Source organism: Urtica dioica, chromosome 11 (genome assembly GCF_054948205.1).
Source record: "Urtica dioica subsp. dioica isolate 48M chromosome 11, U.dioica_male_clone48M_v1_H2, whole genome shotgun sequence".
In the NCBI taxonomy this organism is placed as follows: domain Eukaryota; kingdom Viridiplantae; phylum Streptophyta; class Magnoliopsida; order Rosales; family Urticaceae; genus Urtica; species Urtica dioica.
In genome coordinates this window covers 17,579,793-17,601,469 of record NC_142766.1, presented here as the reverse complement: position 1 = coordinate 17,601,469, position 21,677 = coordinate 17,579,793, and the positions used below count along the sequence as shown (strand labels likewise).

The 21,677-nt window shown below is 40.4% G+C and overlaps 5 protein-coding genes across 7 annotated transcripts; 2 read left to right on the top strand and 3 right to left on the bottom strand.

Annotated features, from left to right (window-relative positions):
• Positions 1-181: 181 nt before the first annotated feature.
• Positions 182-935, bottom strand: LOC149381866 (uncharacterized). The gene is made up of 2 exons (XM_089630552.1): positions 520-935; positions 182-451 (listed from the first exon to the last, which is right to left on the bottom strand). The coding sequence occupies exons 1-2, from the start codon at positions 859-861 to the stop codon at positions 281-283; spliced, it is 513 nt and encodes a 170-aa protein (XP_089486678.1). The 5' UTR covers positions 862-935; the 3' UTR covers positions 182-280.
• Positions 936-4,622: 3,687 nt separating this feature from the next.
• Positions 4,623-7,063, top strand: LOC149381865 (transcription factor LUX-like). Of its 2 annotated transcripts, none has more exons than XM_089630550.1 (2): positions 4,623-5,767; positions 6,736-7,063. In XM_089630550.1, the coding sequence occupies exon 1, from the start codon at positions 4,941-4,943 to the stop codon at positions 5,751-5,753; it is 813 nt and encodes a 270-aa protein (XP_089486676.1). In that variant the 5' UTR covers positions 4,623-4,940; the 3' UTR covers positions 5,754-5,767; positions 6,736-7,063. The 2 variants fall into 2 exon arrangements, with proteins under 2 accessions (XP_089486676.1, XP_089486677.1); XM_089630551.1 differs by lacking the exon at positions 6,736-7,063 and adding an exon at positions 5,923-6,729.
• Positions 7,064-7,065: 2 nt separating this feature from the next.
• LOC149381864 (Tetratricopeptide repeat (TPR)-like superfamily protein) lies at positions 7,066-8,859 on the bottom strand. The gene has a single exon (XM_089630549.1). It carries the CDS (start codon positions 8,747-8,749, stop codon positions 7,124-7,126), a length of 1,626 nt encoding a protein of 541 aa, XP_089486675.1. The 5' UTR covers positions 8,750-8,859; the 3' UTR covers positions 7,066-7,123.
• Positions 8,860-13,694: 4,835 nt separating this feature from the next.
• Positions 13,695-15,304, top strand: LOC149381863 (uncharacterized). 2 transcript variants are annotated; one of them, XM_089630039.1, is made up of 5 exons: positions 13,695-14,232; positions 14,315-14,459; positions 14,628-14,660; positions 14,799-14,890; positions 14,988-15,304. In XM_089630039.1, exons 1-5 carry the CDS (start codon positions 13,900-13,902, stop codon positions 15,183-15,185), a joined length of 801 nt encoding a protein of 266 aa, XP_089486165.1. In that variant the 5' UTR covers positions 13,695-13,899; the 3' UTR covers positions 15,186-15,304. The 2 variants fall into 2 exon arrangements, with proteins under 2 accessions (XP_089486165.1, XP_089486166.1); XM_089630040.1 differs by lacking the exon at positions 14,628-14,660.
• A 27-nt stretch (positions 15,305-15,331) lies between these two features.
• Positions 15,332-19,005, bottom strand: TOC75-III (translocon at the outer envelope membrane of chloroplasts 75-III). Its single transcript, XM_089630038.1, has 7 exons — positions 17,736-19,005; positions 17,433-17,654; positions 17,229-17,336; positions 16,949-17,140; positions 16,623-16,871; positions 16,227-16,481; positions 15,332-15,800 (listed from the first exon to the last, which is right to left on the bottom strand). The coding sequence occupies exons 1-7, from the start codon at positions 18,888-18,890 to the stop codon at positions 15,561-15,563; spliced, it is 2,421 nt and encodes an 806-aa protein (XP_089486164.1). The 5' UTR covers positions 18,891-19,005; the 3' UTR covers positions 15,332-15,560.
• Between the last annotated feature and the right edge of the window lie 2,672 nt (positions 19,006-21,677).

The following is a 21,677-nucleotide window of genomic DNA, read 5'->3' as shown; positions in this document are numbered from 1 at the left end:
CAGAAACGGCCTGTGGATTAGGTTGATTTTCGTTGTACTATTATCGCTTACCATTTTGCATTACAAAATAGTTGTTTCTTTGCATACATGTTAAGATTTGCAAGATTTTGGCTCTAACCAACACTTTTACATGGTAGTTAACAGAGGGTTAGGTTAGCGCTTTAATTAAACACGTGACAGAAAAATAAAATAATGATTTTCATGAAAGTTGAAGCAGAGATTAAGATAACATTTCTGTTGGCAAAAAATAACAAGGTTTTAATAATGACTGGATTATATTCTAATCATCAATTTGGTCATCAATCTTCTGGCCAAAGCCTCTTGGACCAGCTCTAGCTTTTGGCTTCTTCTTCTTTTTCCCTTTATTCTTCTTCGCATTAGCCTCTTCTTCCTTCTCAAACTTCTCTCTCTCCCTCTTCTGCAAGAAATCCGCCACCGCAATGTATATCACCTGTATCCACACACACTCGCTTTTTTAGTTTTGGGCACAACAATAGTTGTTTCTTATTACATTATTACCCCGATTGTTAGAAGGCTTAGCCCGACGAAAGCGACGAAGAGGAGAGCTGAAATGAAGGTCGAAGCGCCGTCTTCTCCGGCGGCGGCGGAGACGATCTCCGCTGGAGCGGAGTCTAGCTGGCTCGTCGCTGCTTCCGGCGGCGGAGATTCGGCGGCGGCTTTTGTTCTCCAAATCGGGACGAGTTTTCTTGTGGCGAAGAGGGATTGGCCTTGGCTGTGGTTGCGCTTGGCGAGTCTCGTGAGAGCGAGTGAGGAGTTTGGTCTTGGGTTTAGAGTTGAGAGGAAATCCGGTGAGGAATAGGATAGATATATGGATGTAATGGTTGAAGTTGAAGAAGCCATCTCTCTCTCACTCTCATCTGCTCAAACAGAAATTCTCTGCTCTCTCCCAGGAAATGGAAATTTTGGAGGGGAATTGGGTATTCGGCTTTTCTTTCTTGATGGGTTCAGTTTTTTAGGCCCAAATTTAAGATAGTTGGGCCTCGAAATATTACTCGTTTGAGTTGGTGATTAACACCTCGGTTTGTGGGGCCCGTGTAACAACATATGATTGGATAAAATTTATATTTAGTTGGCTCTAGGCAAATGTGTTGAAGAAATTAATAAAACAAGACATTAGATCAGGAAGGAGTGAGGAAAGAATCGAAAGATCAACCACTTGCAGTTTATATTTATTTTTTGCCCAATAAACATTGCAGTCTACTGTAAATGTGTAAGAAAAACAAAATTCCTTAAGTAGATATTAACAGTCGAGATGATACAATTTTTAATTTTAGGTGACAAAAATTGTATTATGTAATAAAAAAAACTTGTGTTTTTTTTTTTTTTTTAGGGAAAAGAAAATTGTGTTATGTATGATGTACGAGACACGAAGTTTTTCACAAGCCTTCGGTTTTGGCTGGTTATATATGTTTGAGATATCATCGCTGATCTGAAAAAAAAAAGAATTTGTTTGAAGGCACTACTTTATAGTTTAAAGTTTAAACAAAGTTTGACCATTACAGCAAATTGTACAAACATAACACATGTTTTTGTTATTTTTCTATTTTTTTTTTGTTGCTATCGTTTGTCATCATAGACTGCTTGTAGTAGGAAGGAGATTAATTGTTTGAATATAAAGCTGTTAATTAAGATAAATGGATTTTCATAGTAATAAAGAGTACGTAAATAGTTTAACTAATTTTCGTTTTTTTCTTTTCTTTTTCAAAACTGTATTATTACTAGGAGTACTATTTGTTTCGTTCTTGAAAAAAAAATACTATAAATTTCATATACTTTATTTTCCGTCTTTAATAACTGACTCCGCATTTTTTCTAGAAATAGAATATGTTATCATTAATAATGTTGTTCGGTTAAGATTACGGACATAGATAAAAATCTTTCAACAAAAAAATTTCATTGTCTATAGAAAGAGCAAAAGTGGTCAATCCACAAGTGTTCATATTGGTCTCTGGATAGATACGAGACAACTTTGCTCCAAAAAAGACATATAATATATGAGCCAAAATAGTTCCAAACATGTTAATAAAATAGAGTGTTTCTCCAGAACTTAGACTACCGTCTTTGCATCTGACTCCACGAAGTTGATATGCAATCTCACATCCAAAGCCCACGATAAAACGAGATGTAGAGCAATAGTCTCTGCTTCTTTGATTGTGAAACTACATGGAAGGTGCCATTACAAAATCAGTCAAGTCGCGGATAATAGCTTTAATGCCGATACAATTCGAGTCACGTGGGAGGGAAATATCGACATTAAGCTTGTAGTGGTAAGGTGGGGGCGGTTCCCACCGAACGATCATGTTTAAAAATAGGACCCCCAGAGCACCAAAGGAGGCTGAAATTCTCACTTAGGAAGATTTATAATCTTGAAAGTATCTTTATCCCCAAGCAACAACTTGTTCCGCCAGCTCGCTATTGCTCTCGCAGATTATTCTGTTTCTATCATTCCAAATGCACCAAGAAATACAAAGAAACATAGAGAAAGCATCAATGCTTAGTGCGGTATAAATTGAGTGAATGGTGTTCATTGTAAGTGATTTAAGACCAATCTCCATATTTAATGTTTCATACAAAATCATTGCTAAGGTTCTATCCTCAAGATTCAAGATCGCTCTTCCCTTGGAAATTTCTGAAAATCAGTGTTTTTGAGACCGTTCATTGTGTGAAAAATAGATGGAGTGGCAAAGTTCGCTATATTCCAATTAAATTGGATATGAGCAAGGCTTTTGATAGCGTAGAATGGACTTTCATTAAAATAATCCATGATCAAAATGGGATTCAATCAAGAATCAACTATGGGTGGATCAATTAATGAAGTGTGTCACATCTGTATCTCCCTCTTTCATGATTAATGGAACTAGTAAAGGACACCTTTACCCTTTCTGATGCAAACGTCAATTAGGCTGCCCTTTGTCCCCATATCTTTTCCTTATTTGGTAATGTCATCTCTACTCAATAAAGTTATTCATACTTCAACTCTAAAAGGATTTAGAATTACTAAAACAGCTCCAACCATCTCTCATCTCTTTTTTGCAGATAAAAGTTTACTTTTCTGCAAAACCATGGTAAAAAAACTGTGATGCTATTAAAAAGATCCTTACTTAATTCAGTGCAGGCTATGGACAACACATAAACTACCAAAAGTCACATACTATCTTTTTCTCAAATACACCACAGGAATAAAAGACTATTTTGCTCTCACTCTGACTATACTGATAGGAGAGTATCACGAAAAATATCTAGGTTTACCGGCCTATTCAAATAAAGACAAGCAAGTTTTCTTTGGAGAACTGAAAGAAAAAAAATCATGGGAATAAAAATTAGACATTGATCGAATCATGGCAATTCCACTAATCATCAACGTTGAAGAAGATACACAAACACAAATATGACACAACACAAAAGATGAAAATTATCAAGTGAAATCTGGATACTTCTTGACAAGTAAAAATACGAACTCCAGTTCCCCTTCAGATTCTTCTCCTGCCCAAAACCGGTGGAAACACTTTTTATGGAGTCTTTCAGTTCCAAGTAAAATAAAATCATTTAGTTGGCAAACCTACTACAAAGTACTTTCCACATTTGTTGGATTATACATGCTAAAAATTATACAAACATCAATTTACAATTTATGCTCGGCATCATAAAATAAAAGTCTGTGAGCCATGTCCTTATACAGAGACGGCACATATCAATTCAGCTATTTTTGTTCCCACTTTGCATTTCCACTTTTGAAGTTTCCTAACTTTATTTTTTTAATCTTTATCTTCCGCTATTAAAAAAATTAAAAAAAATAAACCGACCTAGCAAGAAACGATAAGAACTTATTTCCTATGAGTTCTTCATTTTTTTTAATCTTTATCTTCTGCTATAAGGGGGAAAAAAACCGACCTAGCAAGAAACGATAAGAACTTAAAAACCGATCCCAATAAATCTCCTCATATCCAATCAGAACTGCCCTTTGCGATAACAAATTTAAACATAAAAACCCACCTCCTCACAAAATTAACGTGGTCTGTTCTTGAGACAATAATACAGCAATGTTGCACAATAATACTGCACTGCAGTGTTGTACTCTCTCCAATTTTGTCACGCTGAATTTGCTTCTCTATGTTTTGAGAAAAAGAGAGAGAAATATTGATTTGTACAACCACGAACTCTCAGCCGTACGATTGGCTGAGAAGCATCACCCTACGTCATCCTCGTTTAAATCGAACGGTAAAGACATGTCGTCTTATGCTGTGTCGACTTAAATCGTCCACGTTTCGGGGTTACCAGCTGTACCCCAATTATATTCTCTCTCTCCATTGGCCGCTCAACTCAATTACGCGAAGGCTGTCCGATTTACGGAAATAGCCCTAAAAGGCGTAGGGAATATTGCTTGGACCACTTCGGTTTTTAGATTCGCGTAGCCGGGACATTTTCGTCAATACAAGTTCAAAAGCCTTATCCGAATATGAAATAAACACGTGTCGTCATATCGGGGCGAGTAGTCGTACGGCGCGTGAGAGATGGAGTGGAAAAGTGCCTAAAGATATTTAGAAGATCAAAAATATCGGTCTAACTCGTCCACGAAGGCACGAGTGTCATCGGTGATCTGGAATCAGATTTTGCACTTTTTTATGTTTTTCAACTTGTCCCAATAAAAAAAATAGAGAAAAATAGACCCAAAGCAGAAAAAGAGAGAAATTTTTTTTCCATTTTCCATTTGTCTTCCTTTCTTCCCAAACAAAGCCTCCGAATCTCGCGAAATATCTAGTCTCCACTCAGACCCGATTATTCTCTATCTGTGTCCTCATCATCCTTTTTCGCGCCTTAATTCTCTCTTGACTCGATCTGATCCCAACCTTGTCCCTCGACAAACCCTAAGAGAGAAGAGAAGAAAAGAAGAAAGAGACAGAAATTGAGAGCTCTTACCCATGGGAGAGGAGGTCCAGATATCGGAGTACGACGGAGACGACGGAGCGCGCGTTCTGGACTGGGAGTCAGGACTCCCAAGCGTCGACGACCTAACTCCTCTCTCTCAGCCGCTGATCCCGCCGGAGCTCGCGTCTGCGTTCAGCATCTCCCCGGTGACTTTCCGAACCGCCGTCGAGGTCAACCAGGCCTCCCAGGACACGCTCTCCTCCCTTCGCGGACTCAATTCCTTGGCCGCCGGAGCCGGAGAGAGCCACGAATCCGACGTCCTCGCGGAGGAGGAGGAGGACGACGACGAAGACGGCGATCGGGATTCGAGGAAGGCGCGGCGGACGGAGGAGACTGCGGCGTTCTCCGGCGAGGATGGATCCGGGAGGACGGTGAAGCGGCCGAGGCTTGTGTGGACCCCGCAGCTTCACAAGAGGTTCGTGGACGTGGTGGGACATTTGGGGATCAAGAACGCCGTCCCAAAGACCATAATGCAGCTCATGAACGTCGAAGGTCTCACCCGCGAGAACGTTGCGAGCCATCTCCAGAAATACCGGCTCTACCTCAAGAGGATGCACGGTCTCTCGCCCTCCGATTCCTCTTCCCCTTCCGACCAACACCTCTTCGAATCCGCTCCGCCGCCGCCGACGGCGTTGATTCCGATGATGGTGCCTCCTCCTCCGCCGCCGCATCCGTACCATCACCACCACCAACACCACTACAGCATGATGCAGCACCACCACCATCATCAGCAGCGCAACGACTGGGCCGCCAATAATTACGCCTCGCTCGTCAATTACCCTCACATCTCTCCCTCGGATAACTAGCGAGACTCTTGAGAGTGAGTCTTTTTGTATCACTATTTGTCTGTCTGTTCTGTTCTGTTCTGTTCTGCTCCACATGGTGTGCCGTTGGTTTGAAGTTAGGCGATTCCTTGTTGGGGATTTCTGGGTACAATGGTTTTCGGGTGATTTTATGATGCATGTTTTTGTGTAGATTCAGAAGTTGTGCAAAGTTGGCTGAAGCTAACTCTCGAAGCTCAATTCACAAAGCTTGGGGAAGTGGTTTCTTAGGTTGTCCTGGAGAATCATCTTTAGAGTCCGTAGTCACGCTCTCTGAGATCGAGCGGGATTTGTACTTACTTGCATAGATACATACTAAATTAGGCGGCACTAGCTTTTCTACCGGTAGCTTGCATTAAAAGATGCAAAATTGTCGGCTGTTCTTCCTTTCTGGGTTGAATCCCTTTGCCAACAATTTTTTTTTTCCCTTGGTTATGGATATCGGTTGTGTTTATATTTTTTTTATAACTAATTTCTCCGACTGTAATGTCGTTGTTCGGAAGCTTGTTGAACTGTTGGGAAATTATACAAGGAATTTTTTTACTTGGGTGTTCATACTTGATAGTACTGTGTTATTTGCTTTCTTCTCTCTCCCCTTGATGCGAAGTCTTAGTTTTTACTTCCTTTAATATCTGGTTTATACAAAACCTATACATATGGTGGGTGAATGTATAAATTAGTCGTATTATTCGTAAAAGAGACTGCATTGTGTTCATAATGATAAACAGAATTGGGTAAGGACCTACATAGCCTCTTGCTATGGCCATTTTGTTATTAATCAGTGTACTATACCAACATTTTTGGTAGCCCAGTCTTGGTAGTACATAGATAAGTACAAAGCAATTCTATGTCTATGTTCTTGCGTGAAGATCGTTTCAAATTTAATTTGCTGTCATAGTTTCGTCAGGTTATTACGTGCATATTTAAGATAATGTCGCGTCTCGACATGACCGTTGCTTGCTTGCAGGTTCTCTATCTTATTCTATGTGGCTGGCGGCAGAGGCGGGTCATTCAAGTCCCACACAAAACACTACAAGGACTGTTGATTCTGAGTTGTCTGAAATGTACTTAGCATTGTATTTTTCCTTGTATTTCTGTAAGCCGTTACACGTTCTGTTAACGATTAAGCTGTTGTATTGCGCCGTGAAATTGCTGTGTAGCACTTGAGAAGCATGTTAAGCAAAAGTCAAACCATATTTGTCTTAGTTAGAGTGTTCAAAGATTGATCCCAAACTGGCTTCATGTGTATTTCCTCTGATGTTTTGCTGTGATAGTGGATACACTTTCTTTTCTCAGATGGGTGTTTTTTTTTTTTTTTTTTTTTTTTTTTTTTTTTTTTTTTTTTGCATCAAGTATTACATGGTTTCTGTCCAACTAGAGCCGGTGAGTTTTTTCAACTTTTTTCTGTTCGTTGCCTTCTTCAACCTCGCAACGCTTCCCCAATTACCGGAGTCCGCGTGTAAACTCGACAACAGCTTCTTGTTCCCAACACTTTCGGGTTCGAGCTTGGCCAAATGCTTTGCCGCTATTTCCGCGAGGTCAAGATTCCCGTGGGTCTTGCAAGCCCCAAGAAAAGCTCCCCAAACAAACAAATCCGGATCGATCGGCATTGCCTTGATCGTCTCATAAGCTTCGGCGAGTTTACCATCTCGCCCCAGAAGATCCACGACACACGCATAATGCTCTAGCCTCGGCACGATCCCGTATCTCTCTTGCATCATCTCAAAAATACTCAGTCCGAGGTCGATCCTCCTCGTGTGGCTACAAGCAGTGAGAACCGCCGTGAAGGTCAGATGATTGAGTTTCTCTCGGTCTTCCTCGATCATCTGGTTGAAAACTCGAACTGCTTCGTCAGAATACCCGTTATTTGCATACCCAAAGATCATCGAGTTCCATGTGACCGTGTTCCGCTCGGACATCTTGAAGAACAGTGAACTCGCCGCATTTACGAACCCGCATTTTCCGTACATGTCGATAAGAGCGCTCCTCACGAACACGTCTCCTTCGATTCCGATTGCCATTGCGTAGCCGTGAATCTCCTTCCCGCGCTTGAAATTTGCCACCGTCGAGCACGCGGACAAGAGGCTGCTAATCGCGGCCGAGTTCGGACAAATCCCACGAGCCAACATCCACCGGAGCGCGCCGAAAGCCTCCTCGTTCTGGAAATTCTGCACAAACCCGGATATAACTGCGGACCAAGACACAATGTCGGGCTCGATTCCTTTCTCGCTCATCAACCCAAGAAGCTCGGAGACCCTTGCTCTGTCACCCTTCTGCGAAAACCCCGAAACCAAAGTGTTCCAAGTCACTATGTTCGGCTTCACTCCCTCCATTTCCAGCTTCAGAACCAAGCCCAACGCTTCTTCGGGTGATCCCGATTGGGCGTAGCCCGAGACGAGAGCGTTCATCGCCACCAAATCTTTCTCCTCCGTCTCGTCGAAGACCCGTCGAGCCTTCTCGACCTGCCCGGTCTTCGAGTACATATCGATCAGTGCGCTGATGACATAAGCATCGGATTCAAACGAGCACTTCACGACTGTGGCGTGTAAGTTCTCGCCGGCCCATTTCTCGTCTAAATGGCCACATGCCTTGAGCGCGCTCGGAATAACGACCTCATTGTGCCGAATCCCCTCTCTCTGCATCTCATGGAAGACGCCGAGAGCGGGCCGGTGAAACCCGGATCGAGCATAGGATCCGATGAGAGCCATCCAGCGCCGGATGTTTGTGTGCGGAATTTCGTCGAACACTTGGCGTGCCTCGTCGGATTTTCCGCAGGTGGTGTAGAAAGCGACGAGCTTTGTTGCAATGTTGGTCCGGTGGACCAAGCCGTTGAGGATTACGCGAGCGTGAAGGGCAGTTCCGGAGCGTAAGTCGATACATTGGGTGTAAGTTTCGATATCGCTCGCGTAAGTATCGAGTGAAGTGTGTAATCTGCGACTGTTCGCGGCGAGCGATGGTATTCCTTTGATGCACCCACACATTGCATTAAGAAAGCGCAAAACACGTCTAAAAGCAAGAAAATACACTAGTCTCGCCTGATCAAAGAATATTTCATGCGTTTTTGCATGGGAAACTGGTAAAATCCGTTGATTTCGCTGTCTAATGATTTGTGTATTGAAAACATTATAATAACGCCTAACTAAAAGGTCTCACCTTTAGGCTTTAATGTAATAACATATTATTATTTTTTTTTTTTTTGAGGACTTTATAAGTAGTCAATATATTTATAAATATATAGGTTGAACAAATATAAGTATCTATTTCTTAAACCACATAAATACACCCCAAAAATTACTTAATGTGAGTATTGTGCCCGTCGAGATTCGATTCGACGTCCTCCCTTGGGATGAGAGTGGTGTTACCACATTATTATTATTATTATTTGTGTTCAAATAAAAAATAATGTGTTCTATATTATTTTTATTATTATAATTTTTAGAACACCTTATTTTTTAGTTTTACGTGAGAGTTCTAACCCGTTATGGAAGTGGAATCACACTGACCCATAGTTTTGCGAGCAAAACCAACCGGACCCGGTGTGAACAGTCCGTTATCGTCGAGGTCAGTGCTGCAATAAGCTCCCAGACACTTCAACGCGGCAGAATGACTAAACTCCGTGAACACCAAAATTTCCTTCCTGCTCATATCATGCCTGGATACCGCGACTTTTAGATAATTTTTTTCGTTGTCGTGTTTATACAAATATCCGAAAGTATCACCTTCAACGTACGTTAAAGGTGAAGTTATCTAAATACAGAAACAAAATAAAATATATATTATTATTTTTAGAACACATTATTTTTTATTTGAACACCTAAGATTTTTTACGTTTCTGTAGAGATTTTAATGTTGTTGATAAAAGCAGCCCAAAGGTTTTTGTTTTTTTTAATAGATAATGGATACAAAACTTAAGAAGAGTAAACATCTTACATTTTTTCACAGTATAAAATTAAACTTCAAGACAACTATGGTTCAATATAGAATTGGATATGAGTAGCGAATTATACAAGATAAGATATTTAAAAATAGAGGGGACTGAACAAATATAAGTATCTATTTCTAGAACCACACAAACACACCCCAAAAATTACTAAATATGTACATTACATCCCCCGAAATTCAATCCCGCATCCTCCCCTAGGGAGGAGAGTGGTGTTAGCACTTGGACCAAGCAAGCTTGGGTTATATTATTATTATTATTATTATTATTATTTGCGTTCAAATAAAAAATAATGTGTTCTATATTATTATTTTTAGAACACATTATTTTTTTAGTTTTGCGTGAGAGTTCTCACCCATTATGGAAGCAGAACCACCCTCACCCAGAGTTTTGCGAGCAAAACAACCCGGACCCGGTGTGAACAGTCCGTTGTCGTCGAGGTCAGTGCTGCAATAAGCTCCCAGACACTTCAACGCGGCAGAATGACTAAACTCCGTGAACACCAAAATTTCCTTCCTGCTCATATCATGCCTGGATACCGCGACTTTTAGATAATCTTTTTCGTTGTCGTGTTTATACGAATATCCGAAAGTATCACCTTCAACGTACGTTAAAGGTGAAGTTATCTGAATACAAAAACAAAATAAAATATATATTATTACTTTTAGAACACATTATTTTTTATTTGAACACCTAAGATTTTTTACGTTTCCGTAGAGATTTTAATGTTGTTGATAAAAGCAGCCCAAAGGTTTTTTTGTTTTTCTTTTTTTAATAGATATTGGGTACAAAACTTAAGAAGAGTAAACATCTAACATTTTTTCGCAGTATAAAATTAAACTTCAAGACAACTATGGTTCAATATAGAATTGGATATGAGTAGCGAATTATACAAGATAAGATATTTACAAATATAGGGGACTGAACAAATATAAGTATCTATTTCTACAACCACACAAACACACCTCAAAAATTACTAAATGTGTACATTACACCCCCAAAGATTCAATCTTGCATCCTCCCCCAGAGAGGAGAGTGGTGTTAACACTTGGACCAAGCAAACTTGGGTTATATTATTATTATTATTATTATTATTATTATTATTATTATTATTATTATTATTACTATTATTATTATTTGTGTTCAAATAAAAAATAATGTGTTCTATATTATTATTTTTAGAACACATTATTTTTTAGTTTTGCGTGAGAGTTCTCACCCGTTATGGAAGCATAACCACCCTCACCCAGAGTTTTGCGAGCAAAACCACCCGGACCAGGTGTGAACAGTCCGTTGTCGTCGAGGTCAGTGCTGTAATAAGCTCCCAGACAATTCAACGCGGCAGAGTGACTAAACTCCGTGAACGCCAAATTTCCTTCCTGCTTATATCATGCCTGGATACTGCGACTTTCAGATAATCTTTTTCGCTGTCGTGTTTATACAAATATCCGAAAGTATCACCTTAAACGTACGCTAAAGGTGAAGTTATCTGAATACAAAAACAATATAAAAATATATATTATTATTTTTAGAACATATTACTTTTTATTTGAACACCTAAGATTTTTCACGTTTCCGTAGAGATTTTATTGTTGTTGTTGATAAAAGCAGCCCAAAGGTTTTTTTGTTTTTGTTTTTTTTTTTTTTATATATCAATCGAGATGGCATGATAAGAGCTATTACTTTCTAGAGATAATTCTTTATTTAATGTTAGCCATGCGTTGCAATGCGCAGAAATGAAAAAATATCCATGCAGTTCTAGAAAAAGGGAAAAAAAAAAGATGATGGATACAAAACTTAAGAAGAGTAAACATCTTACATTTTTTCACAGTATAAAATTAAACTTCAAGACAACTATGGTTCAATATAGAATTGGATATGAGTAGCGAATTATACAAGATAAGATATTTACAAATATAGGGGATTGAACAAATATAAGTATCTATTTCTAGAACCACACAAACACACCCCAAAAATTACTAAATGTGTACATTACACCCCCCGATATTCAATCCCGCATCCCCCCTCAGGGAGGAGAGTGGTGTTACCACTTGGACCAAGCAAGCTTGGGTTATATTATTATTATTATTATTATTTGTGTTCAAATAAAAAATAATGTGTTCTTTATTATTTTTAGAACACATTATTTTTTAGTTTTGCGTGAGAGTTCTCACCCGTTATGGAAGCAGAACCACCCTCAACCAGAGTTTTGCGAGCAAAACAACTCGGACTTGGTGTGAACAATCCGTTGTCGTCGAGGTCAGTGCTGCAATAAGCTCCCAGACACTTCAACGCGGCAGAGTGACTAAACTCCGTGAACACCAAAATTTCCTTCCTGCTCATATTATGCCTGGATACCGCGACTTTTAGATAATCTTTTTCGTTGTCGTGTTTATACAAATATCCGAAAGTATCACCTTCAACGTACGTTAAAGGTGAAGTTATCTGAATACAAAAACAAAATAAAATATATATTATTATTTTTAGAACACATTATTTTTTATTTGAACACCTAAGATTTTTTACGTTTCCGTAGAGATTTTAATGTTGTTGATAAAAGCAGCCCAAAGGTTTTTGTTTTTTTAATAGATAATGGATACAAAACTTAAGAAGAGTAAACATCTTACATTTTTTCACAGTATAAAATTAAACTTCAAGACAACTATGGTTCAATATAGAATTGGATATGAGTAGCGAATTATACAAGATAAGATATTTAAAAATAGAGGGGACTGAACAAATATTAGTATCTATTTCTAGAACCACACAAACACACCTCAAAAATTACTAAATGTGTACATTACATCCCCCGAAATTCAATCCCGCATCCTCCCCTAGGGAGGAGAGTGGTGTTACCACTTGGACCAAGCAAGCTTGGATTATATTATTATTGTTATTATTATTATTATTTGCGTTCAAATAAAAAATAATGTGTTCTATATTATTATTTTTAGAACACATTATTTTTTAGTTTTGCGTGAGAGTTCTCACCCGTTATGGAAGCAGAACCACCCTCACCCAGAGTTTTGCGAGCAAAACCACCCGGACCCGGTGTGAACAGTCCGTTGTCGTCGAGATCGGTGCTGCAATAAGCTCCCAGGCAATTCAACGCGGCAGAGTGACTAAACTCCGTGAATGCCTAATTTCCACACAACTTAATTGCAAAAAATAAACTAAACTAGCCAAAACACATGACATCAATGGTTAAAAGTTAAAACACACAATTTCAAGAAATAAAAACTATTTTTAGTCTTAAGATTAGCATCCTCTCTATAAAACTCACCACAAAAAATAACAATCCTTAAGGATACTCAGAATGCCAAGACCTCTAGATGGTTCTCGGAATCACGACGAGAACTGAGGTCGATTCCGAAGGCCCTGAAAACCTAGGTTATAAAGGTAAAGCTCGAAATACCACAATCATTAAAGGTCCTTATTAAGGACGACTGTGGTAAGGGTGATGGTTGTCGATTTTAATCTTCTCTTCGCTAGTAAGTAAATTTTTCGGTCTCTGTTATTTGAGATAGACTAAAAAATGAGTTATGATAGTGCATCGAGATTTTTCCCGATGCGCGCTTCGATAATCAACATCAGTTCGGAGAGTTAGGTGAGGTGGAGAATCTCATCTCGTTTATAGATTGTAGAGAGAGGAAGTGAAGAGTGAGATAGAGAATTTTGGCAGAGATGTGCTTTAGTGAATAATAATTATATCTTGGACTGATATTTAATGAAGTATTTGTAGGACTTTGATGCTTTGAACAAACTTGGAGAACGGGACCTCGATTAGAGCGAGGTAGGCGCCTCGCTCGAGCGCGGGATGAGGCAAGTGGTCTGGCTGTCAGTCTTAGGCTTGGGTCTGCTTTGTTGGCCGAGTTTTTAGTTTCTCGAGTTTTTTCAATGTCGTTTTTATTACTAATATGTCGTTTTTCTGGCTTTAGACTATCAATACGATATAAACCCATCATTTATTAGATAAACTAGTTTCTTCAAAAAAAGGACTATATTATCCCAAAACTTTTTCGTCGTCTCCCAAACAAAGAGCAAAGATAAAGAAGAGCATAGCTTCTCTTCTCCAACCCACTGGATTGGACATTACCGTCCATTTATTCTATGAATATATCGATCAGGAGATAGCAGTGGTAGTAGAATAGAATTATAATATATGCCTCAACGACCAAAATCGGGAAGGACATGAGCTTGAAAATACCAAACCAGATTACTGCGACCCCAACATATCTACCGCCGCCATTTATAGCGCCGCACCGTCGTCACTGCTGTTCCCTCATTCGCTCTTCCACGCCGATTTTCACTACTCACATTTCCTGGGTTAGCGGAAATGGGGTGGTTTCTATCCAGGATCTGAACCGGAGAAGAAGAAGAAGAAGAAGCTTCGTGGCTAGAGCCGGAGTTGGGAGAGAATCTCCGTATCAGGTTCTGGGCGTTCCTCCCTCGGCTTCCGCCGGAGAAATCAAGAGGGCTTATCGGAAACTGGCACTCAAGTTTCACCCTGATGTCAACAAAGAGGTCATTTTTTTTAATCTAAATATCGGTGTTCTTTTGTGAGAGGGTTTTATGGATTGGCGTGTTTGTTTTTGTGTTAGTACAGCCAAATGCTCAGGAGAAATTCTTGAGGATAAAACACGCCTATAACACGTTGATGAGTTCCGAGTCGCGTAGGAAGTACGATTCTGGTTTTTCGTCTCAAAGTAGCGCAAAGGTTTCGCAGAAGGAAGAGGATTTTTATGGATTTGGTAAAGCCCTCCTTTTTTCCGTACATGCTATTACATAGGAGACTGGAATCACTTGTTGCATATAAACAAGGAAAGAAAAAAGTTCTCAACTTGGTGTGGGTGTCCATGTTTCACAGTCGGTAATTGTTTGTGTTAGTTGTTATTATTGACCCGGTTGATGATATGCAGGTCACTTTGTGAGAGATGTACAAATAACACTAGGTAGATTTAGCCTCTTCATGAAATATCACCGTATAATAAAAAAGCTCAAATATTTTGGAAAACATGGAAGATTGCTTGCCTTTTTCTTCCCCTCTTGTGTGTGCCTTGAGAGTAATGCAAGTCTTAATGGTGTTGCAGAGGACTTTTTCAAAGATCTTCAACAAGAGTTCAGCAACTGGGAAGCAAGCGCCTCCAAAGGAAAGCCCAAAAGTCTCTGGGAAGAATTAGCGGTAAGAAAGACGATGACATCATCCACTTCCAACCTATATGTAACAGCGTATCTGCAACGAAGGAAAACCCGTTACGACTTTGAGTTGTGTTTTTCAGGACGTTGGCGAGGAGTTTGTGGAGTTTCTGGAGAAGGAGCTTAACATAACGGATAGCGAGGATGAGACGGACAACACTGAAGGATTGAGAAATGGTGAGACGAAAAGCGAGGCCGCAGGGAACAAGAGTAGCATCGAGGACAACATTGATGAAATAGAAGCTACTCTGGCTAAGCTCAAGAAGGAGCTTGGCTTATAGTGGTCAAAAGCGATGTTATATCCGCCATATATTGATCCTCAAAAGGACAAATTGCTGATATTTGAATCTAAGCCCTCATTTTTTCCTTCCTAACATCAATATGCCATTTTGACAAAGAAGAGTGTTTGTTGTAGAGCAATACCAAATAAGCATTATACTTGGATTCATTCATCAATGGGAAACGAAAAAACGAATTACAATTCCACAATTTCTCGAGTATACCATACTAGAGCTCTTAATCCGACAAAACAATTAACACAGCAAATCCTTGTACCATCCATCTAGTACTAAGCATCGAGTAGATATCATGTTAAAACACTCAGGGTCAAAATCCCAATGGAATAGATATAATAAAACCAAGTATCTAATCACATCTCAAAATCTCTCTCCGAATCGGAAAAACACGGCGCCGCTCCCTGAATTGTGATCCACGGCATACTCGGCTCGGACTAGACCCAGCTTCACACCGACTCCGTACGACGAACCTTGACCCATTCGCCTGTACACTTCTGTGGGATTCCCTTTCACGTCCTTTGAGGTTCCGAGGTCATTCCCATGTTCGGCAAATGCATACACGTGTGTGCCTTTCACGGGTATCCTAAGCTCAGCGGCAAGCTGTGAATGAATGACATTAATCAATGAAGAGTCGGAACAGTTACGGTGTGTTAAGTGGATAATAAGCGGGAAGAGAAAATGGAGTCCCTCTAGTTTTCCTTGTCTCGTTTGGATTGATGGAAAATAGGAGGCAAAGGTAAATGAAAGGAAAAACGTATTAAATAAAGAGAGGATTCCATTTTCCTTGGTAAACTTGGTGGAAAACGAAACCCGTCAAAACTTGTAATCGTCCCACGTTCTGTCTTCTCTTCTCACTATACATCTTCATTTTTCCACATTTTCCATGACTTCCAACTCATCATAAAAATTTGATTTTCCCTCCTATTTTCCTTTTTCTTCAAATTTTCACTTTCATTTTGCAATTTCCGGCTTCCAAAAAGGACCATAAGGATTGGAAAGTCAAAGTCAAACAGTCCTCTTACTTACCTCGACAATGTTTCTGGCGGCACCGATCTCGCCCATGTTGTAACCCCTGACGGAGTAGGGCCCGCCGAGGGTGAAAGCATCGTAGCTCGGAAGGTCACCGACGCAGCCTCCGTAGTGGCCGTGAAGCACAAGGACAGGTGGCGGCGATTTTCCAGCACCTTCCTCGACTTCCCTCAGCTGTAGAAAGTTGGTGAATGTCAACTGGTGACGGTTGAAGAACGGAAAGTTGCTCCCAACACCCACACCTTGGTCCACCTGAAATTTCCACACACCCAGTACGAGATCAGATACGAAATGGAAAATGGCATGTATAGATTTTGAGGTTGAACATGAAACTTGTCTCAAGACTGAGCAAACAAAGAGCCGAGTATTTTAGACATTTTTTCTGGGGCTGACCTGGAAGACGTTTCTCTGGCCGACAATGGCACCGTTGACAAACCTGGTGTTGTCACGAGTGATGTTTGCCTGAAGAAAAGCCATGCGGTCAATACCGGTCCCGCTGAGAGTCGTTGGAGGTCCGTCGACGCTGATTCCTCCACTGGGCAAAACCCTCTGCCCATTCGGACATATGTGACTACTTTCGTCGCGAGTCGTGATCTCTTCCATCACGACTCCGTACGTGAACTTGCTCTGACGTGTGAAATTCTGCACTCGAAAAAGACATGAGCAAACTTCGAAAAAAAAATCCAAGCAAAAAAAAAAAAAAACTAGGAAAACGTCACCTCTGTTATGTTAGCCTTCACGCCAGCTCGGTCGACCCAAATGGGAGGGACTTCATCGACTCCAGGCCCACCGGTGAAAACCGGGCTCAGCTTTCGGCTGTTGAAGCAGCTCACACGGAGAGTCCTGTTGCGAGGATTATAAACGCCATCCAGGTAGGGATGCACGTATTCGAGTTTGAAAGCAAGATCATCCTGTATTGAAAAAAAAAGTATTTACGGCACATAAGTTTTCGTGTCACACATCACTTTATCTTCCACCACTTTATCGAACTAAGATCACCTGGGGATTGCAGAAGTTGCTGGTGGTCACAGAACCAATAACGGATCGATTAAGGCCTTTGATATTCCGGTGCTCAAAAGTCACCGTTCCACCAGGCTGCAGCGAAGCCTAAAAAAAAAAAAAAAAAAAAAAGCATAACGTGATAGATTAAAAAAAAATAAAAGATGACACCTTTGATGGTGTAACACGCTAATGAAAACTCACCAAAGTGGGATAACCTCCACGGCCGGGCACGATACTCCACTCGGTACTAACTTCAGCGGTCTTCTGCTCGAGCTCCTTGAGCTTGATCTCCACGATGATCCCTCCCTCGTTCTTCTCGTCGGGCTTCGGGTTGACTTCGATGTTGGAGAAGAGAGCCAGCGAGTTTATGTTCCTCAGAGCCTGTTTCCCCGCCTCGATGTTGAACACGCAGTTGGGCCGAAGCTGCATATAAAAAAAAAACCCAAGCTCAGAGAGACGCGCAATTCTGTATTGTAATTTGTAAAATCATCATGATTTTTGTACCTGCTTTGGAAGCTCTCTCTTGACGACCGGGACCTGAGTATTACCCTCGACGACATTGCCGAGCTTGTCCTGGAACTGGATGACGAGCTGGGTTATGTCTCCCTCGACGACCTCGCACACGACCTCCTTGGTGTTGAGGTTCCCGAAATTGACGACCTGAGCGCAGGCGTAGCCCTCGTCCTGGTACCAGCGCTGGACGCGGTCGCGGATCCGCTGGAGCAGGCGCGCGGAGACCTTACCCTGCTCCCTCAGCATCTGGAGCACATCGGCGTAGACCGCCGGAGGAAGAAGGCAGTCGCGGGACCGCTCGATCCTGCGCTTGTAGTCCTTTTCCTGGCTCTTGAAGTACTCGAGCTTCTCTTTCTCGGTCATGTCCGGGTCCATCTCCACGGGCTTCGTCTGGGGCAAGAGGCCCACGTTGATGCACCGGAACTTGTCCGCGGACTGCCACGTGGACTCCGTGAAGGCGATGGTCAGCGCTAGGGTTCCGTCGGGGTTGGTCTTCCCTTCCATGTCCACCTTCTCGAACATTCCGCAAGTGGCCAGGCTCTCGAGCTCCTTCTGGAGCTGGGCCTTGGTGTAGACCCCTCCGGGCCGGAGCGAGACCATCTCGAAGAACGAGTCCTCGGGGCCCACGGTGCTTCCTCGCCGCCGGTCCAGGAACGCGATGTCGGACAGCTTGTACTTCTTGAACCCGCTTAGCTTGCTGAGCTGGACCACGATCTTCGCCGGGAGGCCGTGGGGGTCCCAATCGGAGGCTTGTTGCTCGTCCGCCACCGCTGCCGAGGGGCATAAGAGTCTTTTCCAGAACCCTTCGCCTCCGCCTCCTCCTCCCCCGCCGTTTCCGCCTCCTCCTCCTCCGCCGCCGCCGAAGAAATTGTTTCCTCCGCCGCCGCCGTTCGCGGCGGCGAAGACGAGGGAGATGGCGGAGGCGGCAGCGAGGGTTCTGGGGAGGAGAGAGGTGAGATTGAGGGGTTGTTTTTGTTGGAGTTGGGGATGGTCAGTCGGGTTTTGGTGTTGAGAGTGAGAGAGGTTGGCTTGGCATCTGAGGAGAGGGAGAGAAGACGAAGACCGAGTGGTGGTCGGTAATTTCGGACGGAGGGCGGCGGAATTGAGGAGGTGGCTTGACGCCGCCGCCGCCGAGAAGACGGGCATTGTTAGAGTGAGAAAGAGATAAGGAGAGGGAGAGAGAGAGAGAGAGAGAGAGAGAGAGAGGGCTTAAGGGGTTTTGTTGAGATTGGGAGAGAGAAGGTGGTAATTTGTTGGGGAACCGATGCGTAAGGTTTTCGAGATTTATTTTAATTGATTTTATATTACTATTGGGGAACGTATTTGTAATATTATTTATGGGAAAATATCACCACTACCTCTCCGTTTTTATTAAATAACACAATACTAGGGTCTAATTTACACAACAATATAAACCCTCTGATTTACCAACGGAGGAGCTAGTCAATTTTCTCAAATTTTAGTTTACTACTCGCGCTGAATGTATTTAACTATGTAATTTTTTTTCCTTCTTCAGAATGAAGATTTCGTTTGGAGATCGGAAAAGTAAGTAAATAAAAGTTGAATAGAAAATAAGAGGTACAGTGAGAGAGAAAATTAAAATTGAATGAAAAATAAGAGAACAAATCTAAATGATATGTTGTATTTAATTAGAAGTCATGATAAATGAGAAGATGATAAGAGGAGAAAGTGAAAAGATAGATACAAACTGAAACTCACATTATAAATTAATTTAGTTGAATTCTATTTTTTTACTCAATATTCGGTAAAACATAGAAATCCACTTATTAGTTTTACATTTTCTCTCTTTCTCTCTATTTTTCTTTATGTCCTATTTTTCCTCATTCCAAATAGCACAATAAAAACGAGAACGATTCTATTTTCATTTCCTTCTTATTTTTGGGTTCCAAATGAAACCGAAGAGTTGGAAGAAAATTCCAAATCAGCTCTGTAATTAAAGTTAATATAGCTCAACGTTTGAAATGTTTAAGAAATTTCATGAGATTCCCCCTTCATTTCTCTTTCCGTTGAATGCCAACAATCAACATTTCTATCGACAATTAAAATTTTCGCTGAGCATGCCTTTAGACCCCGCTACAAAAGTATTTGTTGTTTGAATATCTTTGATTTATGGTCTTAGTATATTTTTTCTTCTTCTTATTATGAGTCAGTGCAATGCTAATTTAAAATGTATTTTGTACGAATAATTTATAATTAGACAAAACAAACATGTTTAAAGAACAGTCATTGAGATCCCTTTTCAATTTTATTTAGGAAATGTAGTTTACGACAATTGTGTCAGTAAATTAGTTTACCCCGAACAGACTCGATCGTTACAACAATAATCTAGTTTACCCCGAATAGACTCGATCGTTACAACAATAATCTAGTTTACCCCGAATAGACTCGATCGTTACAACAATAATCTAGGTTGGATTATTTTTTTTACACGGATCTCATAAAAGAAGTATATAAATAAAGTAAATGAGAATGCTAATAAAAATAGGTGAAGTGAGGACGATATAATTCCTTGATGTGTTTGAAACCAATGTGAGTGTCTAGTTGATTAATGTTGAGCTTGTTCGAGTTTTTATAAGGGTTGATGAACTTACATCGTGAGTTGATCGATTCCCGAGTCTGAAAGGTTATTTAGATAATTGCCTTGTGATATTAGAGGTTATGATAACCAAGTGTCTTAATGGGCATTGGCAATTATCTAGTGTTTTTAACCCTTCAATTTGACTAATCATTGAGTAACTGCTAACTTCTCTATCTTCTCGATTTTGATCTTGTTAAGAGATTATTGGACTTACTCTATGATCATGTTGTTTCTTATTCGGCGTGTTATCGAGTGGCAACTCGGTGTCTCCCTAAAATATCAATATATTTCATATTTTTCCCTTATTAGCACACAAATTATGCAACAATTGCGACCCACTATTTTTTAGATTGATTTAAAATAATTAAGAAGGTTCCAAATTAGACTTCAACAATGATTTCGACCTAGGTAAGAGGATAGTATTTTCCAAATTAGACAAATCATGTTGTTTCAATAAGCATGACTTCTAGGGCAAGGATAGTATTTTCCGCAATCCAATGGCCCAAGACAAATGCCGATTGGGACAGGGAGATGATCCTCTCAAGGAATCCTCTCGTCTCTTGTGTATGTTTATTTCTCTATTGAGCTTCGTCTATATGAAATGTATTAGCCGTAGTTTTATTTTGTTTTTGTCAAGATGAGAAATAGCTCTAAAAATCGTGAGAGATTTACTCTGAAAGCAACAACATTGTGACTTATAGTCGTGAAGGTAAACGTAGATCGAATAGTTAGCGATTGAGCCGTTTAGTATAATTATTTTTTTTATAGCACATTTGACATGTTACTTTTTTTAAGGTTCATAAACATAAGTGGTCTCCACTAAATTGAGTTTAAAGTTTGTTCAATTTATTATGTTTTGAAATTTTATCACAACTCTTGTTATTAAATCAATTATTTTAACTAGTATGTTCTCTGCGACACTTTTCGGCGAGACAAAGACAACGAATTAGAGGATTTCACCATTGTATAGTCCACGTGCGATCATAAGGTCCGGCTTTAAACTGAATCACCTGCAACTCAAAGTGTTGATATACTTTCGATATTAACAAATCGTTAATTGTAAATATTTTTTAAGTTGTCTTCACCGAACTGGGTGACTTGTTCATTTATTATATTTTGTATCAAGGCCTTTACTAATTTCAGTTATATAAACGCTTTCACAATTTTCGCCTTAACATATATGTATGGGTAATCCTTCAATTTAATTAACAAAAAATTAGGTAATTAGTAAATTAAAATGTTTGAGATTGCTATATAGCCAATGTTTCGTAAATATTAAATAAATAACTATAAAGATGACGTAACCTAATATATGGAAGGGCTATTCACCTAAA

Bases quoted from the DNA above. Each gene is read 5' to 3' on its own strand.
- LOC149381866 (XM_089630552.1), bottom strand. From the start codon at position 861: ATGGCTTCTTCAACTTCAACCATTACATCCATATATCTATCCTATTCC. The intron at 452-519 runs GTAATAATGTAA...GTGTGGATACAG, and splicing joins TAAGCCTTCTAACAATCGGG to GTGATATACATTGCGGTGGC.
- LOC149381865 (XM_089630550.1), top strand. From the start codon at position 4,941: ATGGGAGAGGAGGTCCAGATATCGGAGTACGACGGAGACGACGGAGCG.
- LOC149381864 (XM_089630549.1), bottom strand. From the start codon at position 8,749: ATGTGTGGGTGCATCAAAGGAATACCATCGCTCGCCGCGAACAGTCGC.
- LOC149381863 (XM_089630039.1), top strand. From the start codon at position 13,900: ATGAGCTTGAAAATACCAAACCAGATTACTGCGACCCCAACATATCTA. The intron at 14,233-14,314 runs GTCATTTTTTTT...GTGTTAGTACAG, and splicing joins ACCCTGATGTCAACAAAGAG to CCAAATGCTCAGGAGAAATT. The intron at 14,891-14,987 runs GTAAGAAAGACG...TGTGTTTTTCAG, and splicing joins GTCTCTGGGAAGAATTAGCG to GACGTTGGCGAGGAGTTTGT.
- TOC75-III (XM_089630038.1), bottom strand. From the start codon at position 18,890: ATGCCCGTCTTCTCGGCGGCGGCGGCGTCAAGCCACCTCCTCAATTCC. The intron at 17,655-17,735 runs GTACAAAAATCA...TTTTATATGCAG, and splicing joins AGAGAGAGCTTCCAAAGCAG to CTTCGGCCCAACTGCGTGTT. The intron at 15,801-16,226 runs GTAAGTAAGAGG...ATTCATTCACAG, and splicing joins CCGCCAGAAACATTGTCGAG to CTTGCCGCTGAGCTTAGGAT.